Source organism: Condylura cristata, unplaced genomic scaffold (assembly GCF_000260355.1).
Source record: "Condylura cristata isolate star-nosed mole 26May11 unplaced genomic scaffold, ConCri1.0 scaffold00007, whole genome shotgun sequence".
Classification (NCBI taxonomy): Eukaryota; Metazoa; Chordata; class Mammalia; order Eulipotyphla; family Talpidae; genus Condylura; species Condylura cristata.
Window position 1 is genome coordinate 42347950 of NW_004567108.1, and position 16920 is coordinate 42364869.

General features: G+C 34.6%; 2 protein-coding genes across 4 annotated transcripts in view; one reads left to right on the forward strand and one right to left on the reverse strand.

Annotated features, from left to right (window-relative positions):
- The window catches only part of SGTB (small glutamine-rich tetratricopeptide repeat (TPR)-containing, beta), a 33912-nt gene extending 19921 nt beyond the window's left edge, over positions 1–13991 (forward strand). The window contains exons 6-11 of one of the 2 annotated variants that reach the window (XM_004678257.2): positions 3495–3599; positions 6937–7075; positions 7185–7247; positions 10728–10765; positions 10972–11055; positions 12515–13991. In XM_004678257.2, coding sequence (XP_004678314.1) covers positions 3495–3599; positions 6937–7075; positions 7185–7247; positions 10728–10765; positions 10972–11055; positions 12515–12626 — 541 coding nt within the window. In that variant the 3' untranslated portion in view covers positions 12627–13991. The remainder of the gene's footprint in view (positions 1–3494; positions 3600–6936; positions 7076–7184; positions 7248–10727; positions 10766–10971; positions 11056–12514) is intronic. The other variant, XM_012721831.1, reaches the window with a different exon arrangement.
- Positions 13992–14083: 92 nt separating this feature from the next.
- TRAPPC13 (trafficking protein particle complex 13) overlaps positions 14084–16920 on the reverse strand; it is a 35570-nt gene continuing 32733 nt past the window's right edge. For both annotated transcript variants that reach the window (XM_004678262.2, XM_004678261.2), the window contains exon 12: positions 14084–16884. In XM_004678262.2, coding sequence (XP_004678319.1) covers positions 16777–16884 — 108 coding nt within the window. In that variant the 3' untranslated portion in view covers positions 14084–16776. The remainder of the gene's footprint in view (positions 16885–16920) is intronic.

The following is a 16920-nucleotide window of genomic DNA, read 5'->3' on the forward strand; positions in this document are numbered from 1 at the left end:
TTATTTTTGTTGAGTTTCATCAGTTCTCCATATATTTTTGTGATCAGCACTTTATCACTACTTTTGTGTGAGAAAATGTTTTCCCAATTAGTGGGCTGTCTGTTTGTTTTTTGTAATGTCTCTTTTGCTGTACAGAAGCTCTTTAACTCAATGTAGTCCCATCTATTTATCTTTGCCTTCACTATTGTGGTGTTGGGTGCTCTGTTTCATGACAGACTTTTTAAAGAGTTGTGGTAAATGATCTCTAATCCCCACTTCCTTCCATTTTATTGATATATAATTGACATACAGCACTGTGTTAAGTTTAAGATATACAGCATAAAGACTTCATATATTTTGAACTGGTTAATGATCTTATGGACTGTATGTTATTCTGAACTTGTGATTACTTCTTCATGATCAAATTTAAGTTAAATTTTTTTATGAGGCCTACATAAATAATTAGGTGTAGGGCCTCCTTGGTGGCCTAGGAATAAAATCAAAGCCTATCACTGCCATGGCCTAAGCTCAATTCCCCATCAGGAAGCTAACCCATATATGGCACAGCAGACCTCTCCTGGTCTCTCCTGTTGCTCCCCTCAGCAGTGTATTTCAATAGATCTACCTGTTCTGCTCCCCACTCTGTCTCTGGTGAATCCTCTCACCCTTCCCACTTCTGGCCTATACCCCAGTTCTTGAATGCATAAACTAATAAAAATAAATCTTGGTGCCCTCCCTGGTGGCGCAGCGGGTTAAAGCACAGCACTGAGAAGCTTGAGCCACTTCTGCATGAGTTCGATTCCCGCCTGCTGCGGGAGGAGATCCACATGGCGCAGCAGACTTCTCCTGACCTGCCTGCTGCTCCCCTCAGCAGTGTACTTCGTCCATCTGCCTGTTCTGCTCCCCGCTCTGTCTCTGGTGAAGCCTCTCACCGCCCCTGAGCCTCTGGCCTGTACCCCAGTTCTGTGTGTACAAATAAATAAATCTTTAAAAAAAAATAATTAGATATAGCAATTATTACATTAGAAGGCACATTAATGGTGATTTTAAGTTTCATGTCTTAGAGCTGTGATTATCACCACTCTCTCTTAGTTCTTTTGTAATCAAAATAGGTCAGATCATGTGATCACATGAATACTCTGTTCCTGAACAATCTTTTACCCAATGTTTTATTGTACCTTTCCCTGAATCATTAGTACTTGGATGACAATTTATAATTTATCAAAAAATTAAAATTTATTGTATAATTTTAACACTTCATCTACATATATTTCCTCACATATTTCTGTAAAGAACTTTTCCCCACTTTGTCCTTTTCTGCTTTTCCTCTTTTTTTTTTTCCAACTTTTTGAATATCATCATGGACTTGCTATTTTTTTGTCCTTAAAATGAATTTCACTGAGGATATATACTCATTGTATTATGCTTAAAAATTACTTGAATTCTTTCTCTTTTATACACAGAATGATTTGTCTTTGTTTTATTCAATTTGAATACGTTTTTTCATCTTTTTTGAAGTCTCATTTCAATTTCTATCTCATCTACCTCATTTCCACCATCTTCTGTAGGGATAAGAATAAAACTTAGTATATGTGGCTTCCAAGCCATGTAAATGCTTTCTATGGAATTAAATGAGAAAAGACAATAAATAATGACTATCCTTAATAATGCTTTTTGTTTTATATCTGATATTACTATTTTCTACACAACTATCTTTTACTTCATTTTCAGTTTGTATGATTGTTTTTTTCTTTTTCTTTTTTGTACAATATTTAATTTCTCTCCTCAGCTGAATACCTATACATCTCCCATTACTGCCTTCCCTGTGAACCATCACCATGGTCCCTTGTGCTTTTCCCTCCCCTCTTTGACCCCTATGCTCTCTCCTTTGTTGCATGGCTCAGATCAATAATTTGCCTGCTAGTTTTGTCTTTTTTCCCCCCTCTAACCCTTTGTTTGGTTTCCCTACATTTCTCCTGTGTGTGAAACCATCCAACTTTCTTTTCCTTCTAATTTATTTCACTGAGTACAAGCCTAATTGTCTTTTTTATCCCTTTAACTTCAATCTACATGTGGTGATGTTTTAGTTGGTATCTTATGTATCCAATTTGAGAATCTAATTTTTGCCTAGTTAACTTTGTGATTACTGATACATTTGAATTGTTTAATGCTATCTTAGGTTTTTTTTGGTTTCTTTCCCACCCTCACCCCACCCCCCTTTTTTGGCTTCCATTATATTATCTCTACTTTGTCTTTTCCTAATTATTTGGAAATGATATATCCTGTATCCTCTTCTAATGGCTATTTTTGTCCGGTTGTTAGTTTGTATTGAGAATTCACATACTTATATATATATATATACACACACATATATATATATATATATGTTTACTTTCAAGTAAACTCCCCAAACAGGGTTGTTGAAAGCTGTACTTTCACATTTAAAATTTTAAAACAGAAATAAAGGACTATATATTTTTTTCTAAATTTATAAGCTTACTCTGAGATATAAGGGTTCAGTAAAACTGTATGACAGGAAGTTGACAGAACTAGATTCAGATTATCTTTTTTTTTAGTTTGCCCTATGTACTTCTCCCCCTCAAATACTGAATTACTTACATGTACACTGTACATGTAATCAAATATTGTACATGACATGTATCACTTACATTAGTGAATATGGGGACAGGAATATTATTTTGATCACTGCTCTATCCATTATGCTTAGAAAAGTGTCTGCGCATTAGATAGCCCACAGATCATATTAGTTGAGTGAGTAAAGCAGAAAAACAAATGGTATGACAGTGAATGGATTGGCAGGTGATATGGGAACTTTCAATTTGAAGGAATACATGTTGAACAGTAATTCTGCTAGTGTATGTACCTGGGTGTTGAAGTGGGCAGTACTGTGGGACTGAGCTATCCGCTATCAGGATTTTGTGAAGGATAGTAAGTGGCTTCATTATGTTGTCAAGACTCAGTCATTCCAGGAGCTTTGCTAAAGGTAACCTGGAAAGAATTCAATGGCCCTCAATTGTGTTGAGATTATATACTAAGTAGATGGGCTATCTTGTTATCTTTAAGTTGTAGCAGATTTAGGCACGCAGGTAAATCTTAGTTTTCATTTTAGACTTGCTGGATGGTTTAATAAAGTCATCAATTAACAGCACAATACTCTTAATAGCTATAAAAGCACTTAATAGCTATAAACATCACTCTGAGTTTCTCTATAGTTCCCAATATCCTACTGTTTTTAGTTTGTGCAAATAAGAAAGGCATTAAATAGGTAGATCATTTACATGATTCCTATATTTGTTTTCTATAGCAAGCAAACAGTGAAAGACAGTCTGCATATTTTCTCTGCTTTTGAGTTTTTTTTTATTTGATTAGAATGACCTTAGGCAATTTTATTTAGATATTCATTGGGAGTGATATACATTTCAGGGCAAGGAAACTATTTTCAAATAGTTTTTTGAAGGTAGCTATAATAAAAATCTCTCTCTTCTCTCTCTCAGGGCTGCTGCTCAAAGTAAATTAAGTCACTATACAGATGCAATAAAGGATTGTGAAAAAGCAATAGCAATTGATTCAAAGTACAGCAAGGCCTATGGGCGAATGGGGTAAGTTCTGGGAGAATGTGCAAAGTAGTATCGGATATGCTATTTTAATGGCTTGGTTTTGAATTTCCTGCTTAAGATTGTATCCTTTGAACTAAAGAGATAAATATGGTATTAAGGGTGGAAATAATTGCAGTGTTTGACTTGTGAGAGAGATGATTTGTTATATAATGAATGGTTGGTGTAGAAAATCATAGTACTGTATAGAGTAGACTCATTTCATATTCAAGATGACAAATTTCAAATGACCACTCAGTGTTGTGGGAGATTATCCTATGCCTTCTAAATTCACTACCACTCTCTGAAGGTACTATTTTATACTCATTCTTCTACAAGTTTCTACTATATCCTCCATGATACTGCCTTGTACTTGTACTATTTTGATACATTTAGAAGTAACTCATCTCCCTATTTCCACCAGTCTACCTGCACTTGTACCTATACAGCCTACCTTTATCCTTTTAAAATGGAGTTGTTTTGGTCGAAGGCCATCACCTCAATTCATTCTTTAAATCCCACTCTTTGTACTTTCACTAGGACTCCCCACTTGCAATTATCCTCTTCCTCTTCCCAACTTTAGTTTTCCTACTTCTACAGTGATAATGATTGCATGTGAAATGGTCATGACAAAGAATCCATTGCAACCATCCTTTCAGCCAGCACAATCTCATTTTTCAGTTCCTCCTCCTCTGCCAACCACCCCTTACAGTTTCTTTCATTCTTATTATCTTACATTCTCTCCTCAGGGCTTTTGTCTGTGTCCCTCTAGTGAGAGCTCTGTTTATGGTCACCAGTTGTTTATATTTTGCCAAAGCAAATAATGAAAATACTCAGTTCACATAAAAATGTTCAAACCTGTATCCTCATCCAACCCATCTTTGATATTTACTATGATAACCTTATTTTTGACTAGTTCATTCTCTAGGTTTCTGTTGTTCCACACTTCCTGGTTTCCTTTTTACTATGCTGGTTGTGTATTCTTAGTCTCCCTTTACTGGACCTACCTCTAAACAGTGGTTTCTTCAAAGCTCTAGCCTGTGTTGCTGCTGTTTCTGTCTGTTCTGTTCTGATTTTATGAGATACAATATGCCCCATGCTTTTAAATTCCACATACAGTTGATACTGTTTTTTCCTGGGTTCCATATTTAAGAATATGTTAACTAGATCTTTCCCCCTGTAGTCCCCATATCAATACTGTGCTTTTGTGGTTAGAATGAGGAAAAATTGTAGTCAGCTGATGTGAAGGATGACAGCTAAGATCACATAAGGTGATCTTTTTATTTTTTTTCAGCTCCTATTTTGGAAAGTGGGTTTTCACAATATTTAATGCCACACACACAGACACACATGCTTTTTGTTGTTGTTGTTGCATTTCTGTGCCTTTTGTTGTGACTTCTCTCTTTACAGTGATTTCTAAATGTAGAATGAAGAATTACGTAGTGTTCCTAACCACAAGCAGGCTATACTTAGATGTGTATGTGTTAGATGAACTTGGTTTATGCTATAAGTTCAATGTTAATGAATTGACAATAATATTAAATAAAGTTTATTTAAACAGAAATACTGATATAACACACTTATTTATGGCTCATAAAATGTTCTAACTAAAGGTTTTCACGAACTATTTTCCCCTAAGAGCAATTGTTTGATATTTGCTAATTCAGGGTTCACTATGAACAGTGAGAATCAATTGTATATGCTGACTAACTTCAAGTTCTATGTTTGAATTCTATATTCAAATACTTTTAAATTCCCATTTAGATACTTACTAGACATTTTAAAGTTAACATGTCCCAAACAGAGCTCTTGGTCTATTTCAGTAAATAGTATCATGATTCACCTACTTAGAGCTCAGGTTAAAAGCCAAGGAATCATCCCCTATTCTTATTGCCTTGCAAACTGATCTGTCAGTAAGTCCTGTCAATTCTATTCCGCACATATATCTTGTATTTAAGCACTTGTAACCCTATTCCAAACTGCAGTAACTTCCTAACTGATCTCTTTGCCTACGCTCTATTGTACACCCAGGTTGATGCTCAGCAGAGAAGCCAGAGTGAGCTTTCCAAAGCATAAATCATGTCACTTCATTTCAACCGGAATAACATCCTAACTCCAAATCATGATCCTCTCTGATCTGACACAATCCTTCCTGAGACTGTCTTTTTTCCTTACGTTCCCTCCTCCTCAGCCTTTGTCTTATTCTTCCAGCATACTAAACTTTGATGTTCTCAGGGCCCCTCTGTTTAGCTGCTTTTATTTAGAATGCTTCAGACCTGATTTTCATATGACTTTCAGCTCTTTTTAATGTGAACAGCTTTATTCATTCTTTTTTTTTATTTTCATGTTTAATACATGTCTTTCCCAGGTAGGATGGAATTTTTATAAATGAGAATTTTCCCTTTCTCCTTATAGAATCTAAAATACTGTCTGGCATATCACCAAGCATTAATAAAAACTGACTGTTGATTAGTTGACAACTCTGAGAAGTTTCTCTCATTGGCAACTTGTAGAACACTAATTAGATTCTGGGAGCTTTTCTTTGGTTAGACTCTGTTCTAGATCAGGATTCTATGAGGTAAGCTAGCCAAGAATGAATTGGGATAATTTGTTAAAAACAAACCTAGAGTAAGTACAAAGCCCTCAATATTACCTCTTCATAAAAACCATTATTACATTGTTTTGAAGTAATTTTCCAATAAATAAATTTTAACTAGGTGGAGGAAAACAAAAATGTTATAATTAACTCTTTGACCTGTGGCTGTGATAATAATTTATTTGAGCTGTAAATTTTATCTCTTTACAACTAGCAGGTCTTGTCAGGGGTAGTCAACTATTTTTTTTTTGTCTTGTCAGGGGTAGTCAACTATTTTTTTTTTTTAAGGGCAAATTTATATTTATTATGGCTCAATGTCTCTAGTTGGAAGAAGAAAGTAAGACATATGATATACAAGTTTAGGTTAGAGTCCTTAAAATGTCTTTAGCATCATGAAATTATATGACCATGGGATTATTCATCAACTGACATCTTTGTGGACCTTAATCTAGGCATTCATGGCACAAATCTCTTCACATATTAGGCTTACCACTGTAAAAGCAGGCACAGTTCATCTCCAGGCACTAAGTTCATAATCATATAGGATAACCAGGATTGTCAGGAAAAGTCTAACTTACAGAATCTTGGAATTAGAGGAAATTTTAGTGTTATTCCTGTGAACCATAATACAACAAATAAATTAGCTATAATCTGGATTAGAGCCGGATACCAGGATAGATGTTTGACTACATTGTGATGTCCTAAGGTTCTTTACTCATGTATCTTATACTCTTAAATTCTCTTCAGGCTGGCCCTCACTGCCATGAATAAATTTGAAGAAGCAGTTACAAGTTATCAAAAGGCATTAGATCTTGATCCTGAAAATGATTCCTATAAATCAAATCTGAAAATAGCAGAACAGAAGTTAAGAGAGGTATCTAGTCCTGTAAGTTTTGAATGCCAAATGAATGCTTTTTTTTTTTTTTTGGGCCATTCACAATTATTGTCATTAACTTCTAGTGTAGAATGATTCTCAGACATGTACTTCTTTACAGACAGGAACTGGATTGAGCTTTGACATGGCTAGCTTAATAAACAATCCAGCCTTCATTAGTATGGTGAGTATATTTCTTTTTCTATTTTGCAGCTATTTCTGATAGAGCTATATAGTTACAAAACTTGAGAAACATGTAAGGGAGCTTTGTGTTGGTGGTGGCAATGGAGTTGTGATATGTCAAACTGATGTTCTTACCTATGAGAATTAATTTGTGGGAAAGCCATGAATGAACTTTAGGAAGACCAGAGTCCCTGAAGTTACATACAGACATGTGTATTCATGTGGTTATATGAATGTTTCTAGGGAAAGAAATGTATTTTTCATCAGATTGGCAGAAAGGTCGCAAATTTACAGAAGGTTAAAAATTACTTTGCATAAAAGTGGTCATAGGAAGGTATCTAATAATTGAGGTCGGGGTTTTGGTTTTTATGGTTCCCTAAGCTCTTTTCTCAGCATTGTCTGTTTCTTTTCTATCATAAGAATTTATTTGAACTTTCAATATAAATTTCTTACAAATGTATGCTGTACCTCAAACCAGCAAAATCACTTGTGGACTTTTTGGAAAACACATTCTCTGGTCCAGTATTTGGAACTCTAGTGAGTGGTGGATGTCAACTGGGTATATAAAGTTCTTGGGTAACTTTATATTTGTGGCTGAGACCCATTCCACCACATGCTGTACACTTGGAAGGCAGCACCTTCAAAAAATATGCCTTGTAGTCACTAAATTTCAGTTGAGTTGAAATGCAGAGATAACTCATTCCTACTGAACTAAGTAAGCTTTTGAACAACTGGTAGGTTTGTACGAACTAGGAGTTTAAAATTAGTAGTCTAAATCTTTGAGGATAGTAATTAAAACAAAAATTATTTATTGCTATTGAAGTGCTATTATTCCAAATCCTTGCCAGTGTTCTGACAGTATAGGATTTGCCCTCTCAGGTATAGTTACCATCACACTCCCACCACTGAAGCACCAATGGGCCTCCACCAAAGCCCTTGGTGGCCTTCCTCCCCTCCCCCACTCACATTCTCCCTCCACTACTATGAAAGCTGCAGACGTGGTCAGTTTTCAAGGGGTGTTTTTAAAGTTTGTCTGATATTTTTTTTGTTTTCTCTGTGTTCTACCTGTAGGTGACTAGATGGTAATACTTGAATCACTGACCCTAAATAAGGTATTGGCAAAAACTACTAGTTGCTTTTATTACCAGAAAGGCAAGTGTTTCACTTGCAAATGTAATCCAATAACTAAAATTCTCACTGAATATTAGTGCCTCTGAGGTAATCAAATTTAAGTTGGTCTTTCCAGCTGCATGACAGCAAAAATATATCTCTGTAGATACATTTTTGAACATTGCTACCTATTTCCAGGCCTTAGGTTATGCTATTACAATGTGGAAAATGGATTTGTTAGTTTTATATTTGGCTTATGCCTAAAGACACTATATACTGAAATAAATTGTAAGACTACTATGTAGGAATTGCAAAAAGGTGGAGATTAAAATTATGCTTTGTGGTTCTTAGAAAGGATCAGATGACAGAGGTTAAAGATTTTTGTAGCATGCTGCTGGGGTTAGAGCCCTGCTCCATGCACGTGGGGAGTAGGGGGGCTATAGACTTCAGCTTAAGTCCACTGGAAAAGGCCTTTCTGGCCCACTCAGCGCTTTCTATGAAAGATGGGCAACAGTTTGGCAGACAGCAGACTGGTATCTGACTTGCCAGCTGGAGAAGCAAGTAACATAATTAGCTTGTGGTCTGGGAAGTCCCGAAGACAGGGGAGTAGAGGTATGTTTCCTGGTCCAAGCAGAGCCATCAGACAGTTCCAAGCTTGCAAGACAGTTCCAGACTTGAATTTGCCCAAGAGGCCCTCCTGGAGGGTAGCAGAATCCCAACTCTGATAGTTCTGAGAGAAGAATTACTGAGAACCTGGGACCAAAGGGTAAGTGACAGCATAGATCCAGAGAGTAAATTACTCTTTTCAGAAAGTAGAGGAGAAATCCTCAAGGGAGATGGGGGTAATAAGAAGTGTCTGAAGAATTTCAGATAGTGTCCAATGAGAGAATCTAAGTAGTTTTAAAAACTTGCAAACCCAAAGAGTACCAGTACAAAACCAACAATACTACAAGTAGTCAAATAAGAATTTTCCTGTTCTTGAGCATCCCTGGTATCCTAGGAGTTAAGTCTCAGCACTATCACCCTATGCTCTGAGTTCAGTCCTGGGTCAGGGTGTTAATCCACATTGGCACAGCAAGGACCTCTCCTGGTCTCACCCGCTGCTCCCTTCAGCAGTGTATTTCAGTAGATACTCCCGTTCTGCTCCCCACTCTGTCTCTCCTGAATTCTCTCATGCCCTGCAACTCCGGCCTACACAAGTTATTCTATACATAAATAAATATAATCTTAAAAAAAAAAAAAGAATTTTCCTGCTCTCCTTATTCTCTTTCTTCATTTATCTCTGTTCATGGAGAACCTGAACTCTGAGTCAGCAAGCTAGAGGAAGAGAAGTAGAAGAAACATTATGTGAAAAGTACAACCAACAGTACCCATTCTCTAGTGCACCTGGCCAGCTGTAACTAGCCCATGCTGGGGAAGGAGATTTATCTGAAATGCAATTTTTTTGTGTGTAATTACAGTGAGCAAGTAATTAATTACTAATGTGGAAGTCATTTTCTAACTTACAGTACCTGGAGGACTGCTTTTTTCAAAGTGCTCAGAAGAGCTATATGATCTGATCTGTATTTCTTCTAGGTCCTAGAGTCTAGAAAAAGAGAAAGAATTATTTCTGCAAAATCAAATTGATTATGAAAGAAATGCTTTGTTTATAGCACATAAACCCTTGCTTTTTTGGTGCAATGCCTCATAGCATTAATGTGCTGGCACAGAGGCATCAAGTCTAACCTTAATTGAATCATGTGAAAGTCAGTCAAATAACTATATTTCTGGTAATAAAAGCAAGTGGTGGCTTCTAACAGTTTATTTTGGGTCAGTGAATCAAAAATTAGCTTACTGTCTACAAAGATTTAGACTAAATATAACTTATATGAATATTGTTGACACTACCAATAAGGCAAAAATAAAATATTAGGCTTTCAAAATATAAAGTTTTAAAAGATGTTTAATTATTTCGCTCCTACTGAAGCATTGACGAATTGAGACAACTTGGAGGGAGGTCACATCTTTAGGGTACTCTTTGAAACAGACCCTCTCAAGTGTAGATTCTTTAACTATACTTTTAAAGTCTGTATTTTTCCTTGTGGCTTTATGGATCTGATCAGTAGTAATAACTGCTGTCAGTATTCTTAGACTATAATCACTTTATCTTTGCAATGTATTTTTAATACTACTTTTTTCTAGCACCTCCTTTTTTTACATTTCCTTTTACTTTGTATAGCACACTGGAAATCTACAAAATACTTGTACAAAATCCAAAGTACTGACATGGTTTAGCCTTTGTTCCTCTACTTTTTGAAAAAATTCCATGTCAAAAATTCCTAAATTGTAACTCCTTAATGGGAAATGCTATTTTTTTTTTTTTCAATTCTAGGCAGCAAGTTTAATGCAGAATCCTCAAGTTCAACAGCTGTAAGTGTACTGAAAAGCTTATTACATTTCTTCTTTCCACTTACACTAAAATGATAAAACTGCCCTGAATACTGGTCAGAATTTAAAGTCACACACATTTGGCCTAACCTACTGCACAGTGTAGGAATATTTAACGGGCTTTTCCATTGGCTGTTATATACTAATAATATATGCTAAACAAGTGATATGTCTCTTGCATACTCTAGAATGTCAGGAATGATGACAAATGCCATTGGAGGACCTGCTGCTGGAGTTGGGGGCCTAACTGACCTGTCTAGCCTCATCCAAGCGTAAGTGTGTACTTAAAATACAAATAGTGAAAAAGTGTTTTATCTTTAAAGTGTGGGAAGCAAGGCTTTCTTTTAAAATTTTTATTTTTTTATTGTTACCATCAGTTACCTAATTAGTTATTAAATATAAAAGAAGTTCATAGATTGGAAGTACTTTTTAGATTGAAAAGTAGGAATCTAAGATCTGGAATGTCTTGCTAGCTTTGTACCTAAAGAAAAGCAACCATATATATTCAGTTTTTTTTTTGAGTGATATCTCAGTAATGTAATTAATAATGAACAGGTATTTACATTTCTATTCAATAGAAAATCTGAGAGAAAGTTTAGTGATTCACTAAGGCTTCAGACCATACATTGCTAGGTCTACATTTAGTTTTTTGATTTGCAGCCTACCTTTTTTATTACTGGATTGTGCTGTCAGTATATTAGGATCCTTAGTTTTAAATGGTACTATCAAAACTATCATCTTTATTTAAAGATTGGTGATCTGATATGACCATCTGGTACATTTAAGGGAGAGAAACAGTATAAATTTTATGTGCAAACATAACGTAATCTCAAAAATAGTTGATTCCCATGATGACTGATTGCCAGTGAAGATCTAAGAAAACCTTTTGACAGATATTAAAATAACTTCTCAAGGATATAAATGAAAATTAAACATCTACTTTTCAAGTACTCAAACATCTACTTTTCAAGTACTCATTAATTTAGGGACACATAACGATTTAAAAATTTGTGTTGCATATATTAGAAAACTTCTGTTTAGACATTTCAGTATGGGATGTCATGCATATTCGTATTACGTGAGCACTTTCTATCCCATTTGCTTAAGATACTCTGCTTTTGGAATCTGAGTATGAAACTACCACTGAAAATTTTATAGAAAGCAACAAGTACCATTTGAAGTTTGTGAACATGACCGTGCAAAATTATATTTTTAGAGTGAACTTTAAGTGGCATAAATATAGTGCTGTCCAACACTTGCAATTGAGGCTAACTCACTCAGCAATTTGTTTAAATTTCCTGTCTTTTCAAAATCAGTTTTGGTAGGTGCTATCTATGAGTATCACCATATGGTCACACTAGACTATTAAGACTTGACTACAAGAGTAAATACCTTGCATTATATTTGAGCACATAAAAAAAATTATGCTTAGCCTTTTGCTATTTGTAGTTAAGCACTGCTGGAGGGACTATCACCCACTTCAGGGACTCACTTTTCACCTTGGATGTTTTTTGTTCTTGTCAAGAAAACTGCACAGTAGTAATGCTATTATTATGGAAGCACCAGTAAACTTATAAATTCTAAAGTTGTGGTTCTAAACATTTAATAGAAAAAGATCCCTTGGTTAAAATACCCACATTCTTTGCCTTTATTTTATTTATTTATTTTTTTGCATAGGTATGGTGTGATTGGAAATTCCCTAATTCATACTACTTTGCCTCTTTAATACAGGGGACAGCAGTTTGCGCAGCAAATACAGCAGCAGAATCCTGAACTTATAGAACAACTGAGAAATCACATTCGGAGCAGATCATTCAGCAGCAGCACTGAAGAACATTCCTGATTAGAGAATAGGGGTCCTAGCCCAGTGTACAAATGGTTTACGACTCTGAATATCTGCTGTAGATAATGGCCAAAACAAAACAACTAAAGGATAAATCCGTGTAGACAATAGATTTAGCACCAACAGACTTAAACATAATGAGACTCTTGTAAAAAAAAATGACTGGTAGCCATTTTAAGTGTTAGTAATACACTAGACTGGGTTCCATTTTCAAACCTCCACCATATTTGTATATTATACCTAATAGCAGAGTATATTTATTGAGTGATAGGGCTGTTTATTGTTGAGCTCCAAATTCCCTTAAGAATATTTTTTTTTGAACGGGGACATCACCAAGAGGAAAGGTTTCTTATGCTGGTTTAGGGTAAATATACTTCCACTAAGCAGCATGTCTAGAGAGAAGAAATTTGTTATCTAGGTTTAGCTGTGATAATGTTATGAAGTAATGAATATATATCATAGGGCCCAGTACCACCTTGATTGCTGCTTGTTCTGATGGATGAAAGGGAATCTTTAGAGCTGGTAGAAAACAGTCTTTGGTGGAAGGTATGTTATTTTGAAAAGAAAAATTGATGCTGTGAATGTATAGATGAAGATAGTATGCTCAGGTTTTCTGCATAGTTCTTTATTAACCTTGCCTGCAATTTGGTTATTGATAATATAAGCATGATAAATTATGCTAAGTACATAATAAAATACAATTAGAAATCCTTAATGGTACCAATTAGGTCAGTTATGTAACTATTCAATTTAATAGCACAATTTTCCCAGTGGTGACCTTACCATGGAAACTCTCATTTAACTACATTTAAATAAGTGAGTGGCTTGGCCCTAATTAAGGATTTTCTAAGTGACATTTAATTATGTGCCCATAAATTCTGATTTTCTAAGACTTAGTAATTACTTGATGGATCCAAAAAACCTTTATCCCTACCCTTCTTTGTTCATGTAATCCTCTGCTATATTTGACTTGGCATGCCATTTTTATGCTTAACTTTAATTTGATGCAACTTAAATAGAACAGGGGGCTTAAAGTATTATATTGAAATTAGTATATTAGTAGAGAGAAGTGGCATTTGGTGGGCAGACCATTCCAACTGGAATCTAATTCCAACTAGAATCATGAAATTGGTAAATTTGAGCAGGCACATTATTTAGTGTTGTGAAGGAAAACTGAAAAAGTAATATAGAAGTAAGTGGGTAACACTGATAATGACCAGGACCTTAATAAAATGGTTCTAAAAAACTATGTGGTACCTTGACATTTAAATATCAACTTTTCCTTTCTTTCCCTTTGTGAGATCAGAATAACAGTTCTGTTAAGAATCACCTAAAGAACCCATTAAAAAAGTAATTAAAGGCCAATCTTTGATTTTTATTTTTATGTAATAGGTCCTGTAACAAGGCCCAGGAATTAGCATTTTATACGGAATACCAGGTGGTTCTCAAGTAGATCCAAGGACTCTAATTTCAAAACATTAGGATAGAAGTTTCTCCTCAGACTAGCAAATACCTAATGCTTGGGCTTCAGAATACAACAAAGATATTTATGAGCCTATGGTTCTGGCTAGAGAAGAGCAAAGCTTAAGTCTTAGCCCCTCTGAGTTAAATCTCCTCTATCCCATCAAAACCAATATAACTTTTCATGAAGTTAAATTGAATTCCTAATGTTGAAGTGTTAAGAGTTACATGCTAATGAGTAACATGTAAGTGATGATTGAAGCAGGGAAAAGCAAAGCAAAGATGATCATAATGAAAAATCAGGTATTTTTATCTAGTAAGAATCCAGTATCAAGAAGTTTTTAGCAAAGCTATCTTGAGTATATTAATCACATCTTCAGATCAGGTCAACAAAATGGATAAGCCTCTAGATGACTAGCTAGGAAAACAGGGAAAGTACAAAGTATCAATTGTAATAAAATAAAAAAAAAAAGGTGGTTATCACTGCAGACCTTGGAGATAATAAAAGGTTAGTTAGAAAATGCTAATACCAACTTTCCCATACACCATATAAATAACAACTTAGAAGAAATTGATGAATTTCTTGTAAGACAAAACCCACTAAAGCTCACTGAGGAAAAACTACACAGGCCCTGATTTCAGTGTCGAATGCTACCAAAACAAGGATAAATATTTTATACAATTTCTTCTAAATCATACAAGAGGAGAAAACATTTCCCAGCTTTTCTAAGGTATTACTCTATCACCAAAATCAGACATAGGCATATAAGAAAAAGCACTTTAAAACAGTATCTTGATTTGCTTCTATCTAAGGCAGTCACTGTTTCGACATGAATGAGAACTGCTAATTTCTTCCATTTCACTTTTCCTGTTTCTTTGCTGATATATCAATAGCAAATTCATCTAGGTGATTATTTGTCTACTTACCTGAATTTCTGTTCTTCTTAAACCATTTTTGTTCAAATATCTTGATCACTTTGAAATCACGCACTGCAGGCTACTTCAAAGTTTTGGGTAGTTGACAGTGTTAGCTACTTTTATAATAATAAGAAATTCCCAAAATATTTTGACATTTGGAAATGAAGTTTCATTCTAACTAAAGAAACAAGAGAATGTTAAAGTAAATATTTAATCTACTAACAGAATTTATTTTCCTGAGGAATAATTGACTTCTAATGACCACACTTCACTATAGTAGCTATACCTGTTAGGATGCTATGTAAAACGTAAGATGTCTTTTTTATGCGAATGAAATTTTCATTTACTATACAAAGTTGTTTATCTAATTTTTATAATGTGGTAAAACAGATCCTTTCTAAGATTACATTCTCTACCCTCTACTTAAAAGCATCAGTAATATATGTCTAGCTTATTGCTTATAAATGAGACTTTGTAATTAAGACAAATTATATTAGCAAGTAACCACTAAGTTATCTTTGAATTTGAAGCAGAAGGTTCAGTCCTGAGAGGAAGCTTGAAGAACAGTCAAAATACCTAGATCAATGGCAATAAAATCTTATTTCATCATTTAATCAATCTTAATCATGCTGGAAGAAAGACAAATTTCAACTTTATACAACTTGCACTTTATTTTGCAAAGACATTTTATTAATCATTACTCCAATATAAGGGGCAAATCTCATTCTGACTGTTGCTTTCACTTCATACCAGTTTGTCATGGCAATAAATAATTATGCACTTAAGAAAAACCAATTTTGTATTTGACTTAATGTACTCCTGTATTTAAGAAATTATATATAGATCCCTAATTTCAATTTATCAAAACAAGAGTTTTTAACAGCATATGCTTTTGTTTTCTTAACACTTTCTACTACAATCATGTTGTAATGATTGTAAGTGTACAATCATTATTAACTTTCTCACTTTTTTTCTTCACGATATAAGCAAGCATAGATTACATGCTGAAATAGAAAGTTTTACAAGAATTACACATGATATAAGCTCAAAATCAAATATAAGAAGTTGGAAATCCATTAAATATGCCCTTAAAAGTGACTTTTTTTTCAATGGGAAAAAATATCAGAAATTTTGGATTTAGAATTAGAAAATACCAGGCTTCTGTTAAAAGTTAACCTAGTGATCAACTAACCTAAGAAATAAAATCAATTCTTATCTGCTGTTCAGTAACTGACATTTACACATATGTATTACACATAAACACAAATACATACCAGTAAAATAATTTTGAAAATAACAAGAAACATTCATACTGTGCTAGCATGGTTAAACAAGGACCACCCCTGTGTTATTCTGTAGGCCGAGGAGCTTGGGAAAAAAAGAGGGATAACTGAAATACTTCTAAACAAAGTATTACAAGAATTCTCAAATTCTAGTTTTAACTATTTTCTATCTGAGGTCAACAAATTATGGCCTGCACCCACGTCCAGCCAGCTGACTGTATTTGTAAACACCATGTGTTCCTACTGGCTGCTCCTGTTCGACAATGGCAGAGCTGAACATTTTTGATAGAACTATTTTGCCTGCAAACTGTCCTAGATACTTAAGCAAAGTAAAAATATCTTCTTTACAAAACTTAAATAACCTTTATAGGAAAGAAATTTAAGTAATAGATACTTATTTTTGCTGTTAGCTTAATGATTTTACAAAGGTGTCAAAAAATATGAAATTCTGTGAAGCTCAATGAAAAGCTCAACACTGGGAATTTTCTTCAGCTTTCCACTTTAATGGCCGAAGATACCACACAGACTTGTGCGATGTCATCATATTCGTATGTTCTCTTTAAGAATGTGTCTGTCAGTCTTAAGCCGGAGACGCTCTATTGAGAGAAAGATATAGAGCTAAGTTCTCACTC